Genomic DNA, 10,767 nt, shown 5'->3' with positions numbered 1-10,767 from the left:
ACTGAATTGAACGAAAATCAAAATCATTTTTTTCAGAAGGGTCTGCTTTAATGCAATGGTCAGATTGGAGTTCCTGCTTTGGTCGGTGCAGTGTTAAATTTCAGGCAAGGAATTGTTCGAAGGGTTGCGTTGGTGACCAAAATATAGAGATTAGGGAGTGTTCAACACATGAAAACTGTTCAGGTATAATGTACAGCTGCTCTATTGATGACTATATATATATATATATATTGTACCTGTATATTGTGTACACGTTCAGGTTAACGTTTCAGACAAAAAAAACTTGACAAGAAAAGGAAGAAGCAGAAAAAGAGTAACAACAACAACAAAAATAAAGCCAGTCGAAAACTAAAACAAACAAACAAACAAACAAACAAAAATAACCCGTAGCCACAAGCGACGGTTATAAGTTCGTTTTTGTTCCACTTTGTAAGTGTGAATATTTTTTTTCTGGTTTGTTTTCTCGAATAAGTTTTCTCTCGCTTTATGCTTGTTTAGCTTCCGATTCGTTTCACATCTTTGTGCTAGTTGCGTAATCATGCATTGCCTATTTCGTTTTTTGTCATTGGCTTATTCTATTCCGTGTAAAGCGTGACTGTATAAAATCAATGTGTTTCGTTTCTTTAATCAGTTCTTGTTTGTATGCAGAGTGCCGTACAGTTCTTGTAAGAGGTTAATTTTCATTGCGCATATTGTCCATCGTTGTTATTGACATTGACTTCGAAGTGACGGTTCTAAATTGACGATGTTTCCTTTTAATTTTTGCCGTCTTATCGTAGCTTATAGAGTGCAGCTTTCCCATAATCTTCCTTTTGCCACTAAACTGAAGCTTGATGGGTATGTGAACAACACTTGGACGCCCGTTTGCCATCCAGTAGGCATTGCTGATAGACTTTGCCAGATCCAAGGCTTTGAGTCAGCTGAGATTAACGCAAACTGCGATATGATCCAGACTCACCGATATGGCAACACAACTTGTGGCACTCTTCAAAGAATGATTTCTAATTGTAGCGAACCTCACAGAGTTGCCGCTGTATGTAGAGGTACAACAAGTAAATAGACTCAGGCAAATTTTTGATAAAAGCAGAGAGGGTATACTTCCAACTTTTTTAACGTAGTAATCGTAATAGGTGTAGAGAGCTTTCTTGCCATTCCAGCCTACAGTGTATACCCATCGTTTCATACTATATCAACGTTAGATACAAACTCCGGTGGTAGGGAAAGTCTTCTTGTACGGAGAAAAACTCTATACTTTGTTTACTGTAATAGGATAATTCCATTCTCCATTGTATGACAAAAACACAACCCACAATTTCCCAATTTGCTCTTACGAGGGGCTAACGCCCAAAACATCAACTCTTGTGATTTATCTTTATCAGCTACATGTAATAGTCGAAAACTAAGATGTTGTTTTAAATGTCTGCTGACGCAGTTCAAAGTTTCTTTGAAAACTAATGTTATCACTTCATTGCAATCGCTACGACCATCCATTTGTTCTCACAGGTCTTTTGGAGCCTACAATGGAGAATCATACAAATGAACGTGGAAAAAATTCAGGAACTGGCAAGTTGTTTCATTCCCTCTCCTTTTATCAAACAGTCGCCTCACTAGTTTTTGAAATAGCTAGGCTTTGGTGTCAATTTCACTTCATCCGCCGTTGCTATCCATATAAAGAAATTCCCGGAGACCCTCTCTTTAACTTACTCTTGTCTTATTTTTCAAATTCTAACAAGATATGTATGCAAAGAAATTTACGAAACTCAGTAGTCTTAATATAGAATTATGAAGTTAATCATCAAGTGCATCAGCTATTTTGGACAAATTTATATAAACATCCATTCGCGTATATGAGCATCAGCCAAGGTACTCAAAGCCTTAGTGACGGTGTCACCAACGACAATAGAATCGTTGATCATTAAAGGATTAGCAGTGTAGACCACGGACGAAGATCAGCAATGCAATTCTTGATCACAGAAACTACGTTTATTTGCGAGTGACTAGAGTAAGGTCTGAAGGAAAAGGTAGATGTGATTGTCATTAGTATAAACATGGACGAAAGGCAAGGTGCGGAGAAATGATATCAAATTAGCGAGGTTATAACAAGTAAATGCAATATGATCCATCCAACCACCCCGTTGTACCCTGCAGTTAGGATAAAAGTCATCGGAGGTTTTATCACCAATGAGAACACACTGTTCAAGATCCAACTAGAAATGAGTCCAAATATTTGCAGTACTTTAATTTCTCCTACTCTGAAAATGAATGAAAGATTACGCAGTACAGATTTTTTAAAAAAATCTTAATCAGGTCCTGGCCTTTTTAGTAGAGGAGTAACAACAATTTGTCAGTTTCCAGGAACTGAGAAGAGACATATTTGAACAGACTCGCAAATCCCCACATGCAGGGATAACAAACGAAACGGTTTTAAAAATTAGCTATTTACTTGCCCTCATCAACTTTTAACTTATCACTAATTGCCTGTTTCGTTGGCGTGCCGACGCAGCGCAACAGTTTCTTTGCAAACTATATATTTATGTTTGAGATCAAGTATTCCTCTCGTTTTAATGGCGTTCTTCTTAGAATACTAATAATTATACTGACGCTGGTTAATCGTTTGTAATCAGGCACGAATTCATCGGAGGATTTCGATGTGTTTATTCTACGGGATTCTACTGTGTTCGACGTTGGTCAAAATGTATCATTAATTTGCAAGATTCCACGGATAACAGTCCCCATAACAGCAGAGTGGAGAAAAAAAACAGATAAAAAAATTATCCTTCAGCAAGATTTCCTTGGTGAAAAAGATACAGAATCGTCGTCGCATAAAAGATTTTACCTGAATCTCGAGGCTGTCTCCACTCACAATTCAGGGTGGTACACTTGTGAAGCAAATTCCTCAATCGGTTCAGATAAGGATTCCATCTTTCTGAATGTGACTAGTAAGTAGTGCGGTCATTCAATATTAACTATCTCTTGATAACTGATAATGACTACTAGACAAAGATTGTTAGACGTGCAAATTTACAAAAACACCAACAAAAAATAGTTACGAAAAGACGGACTGTCGAACAATTTTGTTGTTGATCACAGGTGTGCGTAAAGAGTAATCTATGCTTGCTTGCATTTATCTACCTGTCGTTCTATCGTGTCCCAGCCCTTTCGTTTGACACTTGTGTTATTTTGCTTGTAATTATAGAACGCAGAGAGAACGATGAGGATAATAACGTTGCAGTGATCGTTCTTAGTTTTGTATCTGGTTTCCTGTGCCTTGGCATCTTTGTCTGCTTTGTCTACCACAAGAGACGAGTTTCAGGTATGGTCAACATGACTAAACAAGCACTAAAGGACTAAAGGTGGGGAGGGAAGGGGGAGCTGAGTCATTTTTCTACAGAAACTGCGGTGCTGCGTCGGTTTGGGGTATTTACAGGATAAATTGGCATTATCAACTGAGTTGATGTTGTGACTCAGCCTCCGTATAGATATTCTAAAGCTGACGTTTCAAACGTCAGAGCGATAGACGAAGGGCTAACGCTTGAAACTTTAGCTTTTTTACCCTTTACGGTGGCTAATTTACGTTTTCAACTCAGTTGTTAACACTAAATTACATGCTATACTCTCCCACCGACGCAGCACCACAGTTTCTTGAGAAACTTACCCCTTTATTAATATGGTATTAGTATAGTAGTGGTAGTAGGAGTAGTAGTAAGAGTGATAGTAATCATATAATAGTTGTGGTACTAGTACCAGACAGTTATAGTAGTTGGAAAACAGTTGTCGTAGTATTAGAATATCGTAAAGCAGTATATTCTTTCCTTCCGACGAAACAATAGAGAAGGTATTATCTAAACGTTAATGGAAAGAATTAATGAGTCAACTCTGTTTTCTCGAATGACATAAAGGATTTCCTGGCAAAAATTGTTTAATTATTGTTAACATACTTCCCTTTTGGTTTTTTTAGCCCTAAGAAACGTTGATCGTTTGGAAAATTTCACTTTACAAAGGTACAGTCACAAATTGTTCATTTACGAAGTATGGTAAGAGGTGATTTGTTAATTTTCAGGTTGTTGATACTAGGAAACGGCATTTATTTCTAATATCAATCATTCATCTAGTCGTTTATCGTTAATTTGATAATGGATCTTTTTTAAGGGTAGCATTATCAATCCAAATAAACGGGAAAGAACAAATAACTGGAGTGTGAGGAAAGAAAAATACTGATGTTAGAAGTGTAGAAGTGAGCGAAAACAGGGGGGAGAGGGGTAAAGGTGATCATTGATTACAAAGGTGATGAATGAATTGAACATCTACTAAACTTTAGAAGTGCATGCCGTCCGAACGTGTGTTAAGGGTAAAGTGCTGGCGAGCGTGGCCGTCGATAAACTGTTCCTCGTTCTGGAAAAGAAGCTAAGCAATATTTATATTGGTCTTTTGACATGGAGACTACTTCCCGACAAGTGTGGGCAATTTAAGTGGTTAGAACTTATCATAATTTCCTCCGTCCCTTTTACCTAGTGACACAGACAAACGATATCTCTCCGTTACTGCTTCTCGCTGGGAGATCACCCCAAAACAAATTCACCTCCAAAGCATACTGGGAACTGGGGCATTTGGAGAGGTTTGGAAAGCTTTGGTTTACGGAATGAAAGGGCACCCTGACGAGACTACAGTGGCTGTCAAGAAACTAAAACGTAACTAAGGCCTAAATTTATTACATTTAGGCAAGGTCTTATACAGTTGAAAAAACATAAAAAATACATAAACGTGGTTTACGACTAGGTTAGGAAGGAATTCGAGGGTATTCGGAATCTCGACTTATCATAACTTAAATATTGTTTCTTTTTTAATTTTAAAAGTGTATAAATCATAATTCATATATAACAATTTCTCGACAATATATCATATGTTTGAAATAAATTTAAAAGTTACGTAGTACTTTATATTCTTGATAAGTGCCGTCTCTCAAAACAGATCTCCGCAATTAGTTCCCACCAAATTTTCAATGAAAATGCGAACGAGCACTGAGTTACTGTGAATTTCCAGTTCAAGTGTTCGATGTAGACCGGTGGATGATATCTTTTTACCTATTTATCTATTTCTTTGTCTACACATTATGATAACAGGTAACTGTTCTGACCACGAACAGGAATCATTGGCGCAAGAAATTGAATTGGGGAAATCTTTGGGTGGAGACAAACATCCCAATATCGTTAATTTCCTGGCGTGTGTTTCCACATGCAGTAAGTGTCTAAGTAGTGAATTTTTAAAGTATCATGACGAATCATATTTTATTCTTGGAGACCAGACATTATTTGTCGGGTGGAGAGAGGGGGTGGAGAATCTGGGGGGGGGGGGTGGGGAGCATGATGTTCAGAGGTAAAGGAGATAGGGATCATTTTTCGTCAATAGAGTATAAAGGAAGAACTGCAGAATATTGACGATTAATGAACTGCCAACGAGGGGAAATCATAAGAATATTACAGAGCCTTGTGAAGGATCACCGAAATCCTCTAAACCCACCATGCGACAAGGAAGTTTTGGAACCATAAGATAAAACCAAGAACGCAGTGTATTTCACTCTTCTTTACATGTTGATTTTTTTGATTCACTTCTCTATTCATCAATGTATTCCTTTTTTCTTGCATCTATTCATTCATTCATTTATTTGATCGTTCGTTCGATCATTTTCATTTCATTTCTTACTCTTCATAGCTATTCTTTTATTTCACATACTTATGAGTATCGTTGTTATGTTACAGCACCTATGATGTTGGTTTTGGAATATGCTCCATACGGGGATGTGCTTGGCTACCTCCGGAAAAGCAGGGGAGTGGAAGATCAGTTCTACTGTTCCCCAGAGTGTTGCCAGCAGGAAGTGACTTCATACGATCTGCTTAGTTTTGCACAACAGATTGCTTCCGGAATGAGTTTTCTGGCATCAAAGAAAGTATGTGTTTGCTTAAACGCTAGGAAATGTCTGAGATGTATTATTCTTCGTCAAATGTAAATAGAAATTTCCCTTAATTTTTCCTACGATTCACAACTGGTCTCTTAATAATTTCTCAACACCTTCCTAAGGAAAGTTAATACTTCGGTTCCCAAAGGCTGATTGATGTACTCTTCCCTTTTATGGCCAACAGTTGTAGCTACTATGGTTTAACAACACCGGTCGAGAAGCACTATTTATAAAATAATTCAAATAGTACGCGCGCTCTGATTGGCCATAAAACCATTTTACATGAGCGTATGTAAACACGGTTTTCGTTCCTCTTTCATTAGTTATTTTATAAAAGAAATGTAAAATGGTTTCCGTGTTTATATAGCCTGATGTAAACACGATAAGCTGGAAACCACTCCGCCTCGCGTCGTGGTTTCCTACGCTTATCTCATGTTCTCCCAACCTCCCGCGTGTTTACATCAGCCTATGTAAACACGGAGACCATTTTACATTTCTTCATTCAGCTTTGCGTTGCCTATGCGTTTCCACTCAAAGCAATTCTGTAATTTTCAGATCCTTCATCGTGATCTCGCTGCAAGAAACGTTCTGTTGGGAGCAGACAGGATTTGTAAAATTACCGACTTTGGACTGGCTCTGATAAGGGATAAATATCAGCAGTATCTTTATTGCACTGCCGTTAGAAAGGTAACTGCACTTGTTAAATCTTTAACTTCTCTGAATGGCTGACTTTAATCGCTTTTCATGGAAGAATAAAGACAGTAACTCGAGCTGACACTTAATCAACTTTTTTATTCGTGCATACCTACTATTGAAGTGTTTTCTCTATTTAGTTTCATTAATTTCATCATCATTTCCCAATTCATAGGGTCGCCTCCCGATCAAATGGACCGCTCCTGAGCATCTTTTCAAAGGTTCTGACGAAAAAAACGTCAGAGTGTCAGAGAAAAGTGATGTGTAAGTTAACTAGCTAAGGGGTCATCTTTTAACCATTTAACTCCCATGAGTGACCAAGACAGAATTTCTCCTTACAATATCAACACAATATCAAGCAGATAAGTGATGAGAACAAAGAAAGGTCTTAATTAGGGGATTATTAGTTGATCCAATACCAAATTCTCCAAACTAACACCAGAAGAACTACGTGGAAAACAGTAAGGAGAATTACTAATGAGATCTTGGGAGTTAAAAGGTTAATGAAACTGAAATTTTTTTCCTTGAGCTTTCTAATGAGTGTTTTAGCTCGATTCTTTTTTAACTTTTCTAAAAGGTCTGTGAATGCACTCGTACGAGATCCTCAAGAATACCTTGAATCTTTTTCTTGTTCGTTGCCATTTTTTTCAGCCTATGTAAGTGTATTGAAACGTGACTGTGGAAAGCTTCTAACTTATGCTTGTCGTATGGCATTACCTTTACAAGTGATTTACGCCATTTCTTTTTGAAAAATGTTACCTTTCGGCGAAAGCCGACGTCCGTGGTTTTGTGGAGTGATATGACGTCATTTCACTGTCTGTACTGATTGACAATGACTTTCGACCAATTGGTACAAGATATTTTATATATAATTATTTGTTAATTTCACATTGTTTTATTTTCTCTTTTTAAAATAGTTGGTCATACGGCATTGTTCTGTTTGAAATATTTACTCTAGGTGAGTTGCATAACCCTAAGCGTTAAATGCAGTATTGACACTGTTCATGAAACCTCTACTGTTTGTCGTTAGGCACTTCTGAATGACGGTTTCTCCAAAACTCGTCACTTTTTCTACACCCTTGCGGTTACACTTTTTGCAATTACCGCTTTCGGGCTTAAGTTGAAAAAGCGCTTAACCCATAGGGATATCAGTCCATTTCTTAAAAGAAAAGGGATTTCTATTATCCACTCATTATTTGTTTTCATCACATTTGGATGTGCGTCATGAAAACTAGGTCGAGTACATCAAATCCAGACTTCCATGTTTACTTATGAGTCTCCTTGGGTATAAAAGGAAGAATATCCGGAAATAACCATAAACCTTGGTTTTGTGTACTAAACCCAGTGTTCCTGGTTTCCCGTCCAAATATACCGACTTGGTACCATTTCTTTTAATAGGAGGCGTGCCTTATCCAGGGTGGAACGAATGGAAAGTTGTGTATGAACTGAAAGTGAACAAATATCGGATGCCTCAACCAGAACATGTCAGTGATGAACTGTAAGTGCGAATTAACCAATCTTATAAGATTGGTGACTCGTATGGATTTCTATCTTTTATTGTTGCCTAAATTATATCCCTACAAGAGGCAAGAAAATAATTTTATGTCGTCTTTTTAGCTATCTCAAAACAAATTTCTTTAAAAAATAGCAATATAACTGAATAGTGAATAAAACTTTAGAACTGAACGGACCCATTGAACCTAGCCGATCAAAACTGACAAACGCCTTCTAAGCCCTTAATGGTTCCCAAAGGCAATGACGAAACTGGCCAAAAATTTTTAAACAGTCATACCTATGATCAAATTACCCGGTCGACAATAAATTTTTGGTCCTGTTTTTTTCCTTCGATACCCCTAATCTGTAGATATCAGCTTATGGCGGATTGTTGGAACGAAGACCCTGACGCCAGACCCACGTTCGATCATCTTCATGAAGTAATGACTGGGTTTTTGCAGGAAGAGGTAACTATTAACATTAGACAAAATACTCTCCTGATTTGCTTGTCTATTCACGCAATCTCAAAAAGCGTTCCATTTAGTCAAGTCTGAATTTGATCCATTGCGTGGCTTAAAATTGCCATTGGTCGCGAATGGCAAGCCTCCATATGTGGACAGTAGGGGCACGATTTTCCCAAAGTAACTGGCAGAGGATAGAAATAATCTGTATAGTATCAAATTCTACTGTGAAAGGCCTATATATACTTATTCTTCAAGAATGTTTTAGTAGCGGCTAGTTGCCGACCCTATGAAATAGTGTGTGCAGGAGCTGCAATGTGTTCATAGTCGAATAATAAGAAGGCTTATTAATTTTATAGAGTAAGGGTCTCCGTTGTTAGGATTTCCTCACTACATCTTTTAAATGTTGCAGTATTAGATGTCTTTTAATTCCTTGCCATTTTTTCAGCACTATGTGGATATGTCAAAGTATGAACCAAGTCTTTATGCAAATGTGGAGGAAATGGTCACTTCTTCAGGTCTTGCTTCCTTTGATAATTTGACAACTGTGCTGTAGAAGATCAAGATTATGACCAGAACATGGATTAAAACTGTATAGCTAAAAACCATTTTACTGCTGTGATTTATAACTGTTTAGATTGAAGGAAATAGTCTTTAAATGCCTGCAATCTGTAGATAAAACAGCATGATAGGTTCTTGAATTCTTAAATCCTTAAGGTTTTTTTCCTCGCAATAGTTTGTCATATTTACAAAGCTACTGTTATGGACCAAGGAAATGACATCGTCAGTAATAACAATTTTAATAGATAAATAAATATATAATGATGATAGAAGTAACAACAATGGTAATGATGGTAATAATAATAATGATGATGACGGCAATATCAGCTCCGATATTGATTTATTATGTCCCAGATCTGGAAAGAAAAATTATAATAAAGAAACTGAAAGTAGAAAACAACGATAATAATAATAATAATAATATTGATAATAATAGTAATAATTAGTATAATTAGAATAATAAAGATAATGGTGATGAGAAAAAAAAAGTTTTAGCCGAGAGAGATAAAATAACTCAAATGACAAATGGAGAACTTGAAAAACAAATAGTCTCGTTATCTTGGAAGGCAATAAGCACACAGACATTGTCATCATCAGCAGTAACAACTCCGAAGACAGTTGTGTAACAACAGCCACTAAGGCCTGTATGGACAATGACAGTTTCCTCTAGCTGATAAAATTTTCCTTTTTCTCTGTAAATTATTGCTGTAACCCAAAACCCCGACACTATTGTATCGTACGCTTTACATGATCATTAAGGCTTTTCTTGCTCAAAATTAAAACAAGCTAAAAAATTCCAAATCGATACTGTGTGTAGCAGTGGTATTGGTCAAGTCGCACGACAACTGCAAATGTTAGGGATTTTGGTAAACTATCATTTTAGCTCATAGAGATGAAAAAGATCACATAAAACCTTTTTTCAATGCTACTGTATAGGACTTAATTTCTTATAATTACAAACTGGCATATCGAAGATTGTTTCATTTAAACTTGATGGAGATTAAAGCTTGATATTTGAATCGAGTTGAGTTTACGAGAAGTTGAACGAGTTGAAGGAATTTTCATTCGTATTCTTTCATCAATTGTAACGAATATTTTTTTTTTTAACTTCGCCTATGTGACTAAATCACCTGGAGTTGCAGTAGGTCGAGGATAGCCGGATCACCGTTTCTTTTTACAAGCAAGATTTTTCTACCATCTCCCTTCCTTAATGCCTGAATAAAATGAAACCTTACTTAATAGCGATCTCTTCTGGAGGTCAACCGCTGACGTAACAAAAACAGACAGGATGCAAACAGGGGTGCGAAATCGTGGGAATCCTTTACTAATGCTCTAAAGAAAATCAGAGAGAAAATATAAAAAAAATTCATGTAATGTATTACCCCACGCCCAAGTGGGGTAATACATACAAGTGTAGAAGTAGATTCCCTGTCCGTCAAAACTATTGTCACCAAGGAGATGATCTGACTTAAATGGCGCGCCTCAACAGATAAGAGAACTAAAAAGCTGCAAACAAAACGAAACAACTAACAAACGAACAATTGTTTTTTCTTTTTTCTATCATTTTATTTCAGTCAATTTCTTTTTATTCCTATCTTTTTAAAT

General features: G+C 36.8%; 1 protein-coding gene across 3 annotated transcripts in view; it reads left to right on the top strand.

Moving 5' to 3' along the window:
- LOC113682053 (fibroblast growth factor receptor 1) overlaps positions 1–9,531 on the top strand; it is a 12,336-nt gene extending 2,805 nt beyond the window's left edge. Inside the window, exons 2-16 of one of the 3 annotated variants that reach the window (XM_089210745.1) lie at positions 37–183; positions 780–1,043; positions 1,504–1,563; positions 2,625–2,939; positions 3,197–3,313; positions 3,959–4,001; positions 4,513–4,688; positions 5,121–5,237; positions 5,757–5,944; positions 6,509–6,640; positions 6,822–6,910; positions 7,564–7,604; positions 8,045–8,144; positions 8,511–8,607; positions 9,050–9,531. In XM_089210745.1, the coding sequence (XP_089066871.1) occupies positions 37–183; positions 780–1,043; positions 1,504–1,563; positions 2,625–2,939; positions 3,197–3,313; positions 3,959–4,001; positions 4,513–4,688; positions 5,121–5,237; positions 5,757–5,944; positions 6,509–6,640; positions 6,822–6,910; positions 7,564–7,604; positions 8,045–8,144; positions 8,511–8,607; positions 9,050–9,157 (1,994 nt within the window). In that variant the 3' untranslated portion in view covers positions 9,158–9,531. The remainder of the gene's footprint in view (positions 1–36; positions 184–779; positions 1,044–1,503; positions 1,564–2,624; positions 2,940–3,196; positions 3,314–3,958; positions 4,002–4,512; positions 4,689–5,120; positions 5,238–5,756; positions 5,945–6,508; positions 6,641–6,821; positions 6,911–7,563; positions 7,605–8,044; positions 8,145–8,510; positions 8,608–9,049) is intronic. The other 2 variants (XM_089210746.1, XM_089210747.1) reach the window with 2 other exon arrangements.
- The last annotated feature ends 1,236 nt before the right edge of the window (positions 9,532–10,767 follow it).

The sequence above is a fragment of the Pocillopora damicornis genome, chromosome 6 (genome assembly GCF_964200805.1).
Source record: "Pocillopora damicornis chromosome 6, jaPocDami1.2, whole genome shotgun sequence".
In the NCBI taxonomy this organism is placed as follows: Eukaryota; Metazoa; Cnidaria; class Anthozoa; order Scleractinia; family Pocilloporidae; genus Pocillopora; species Pocillopora damicornis.
This window is presented reverse-complemented; position numbering and strand designations above follow the sequence as displayed.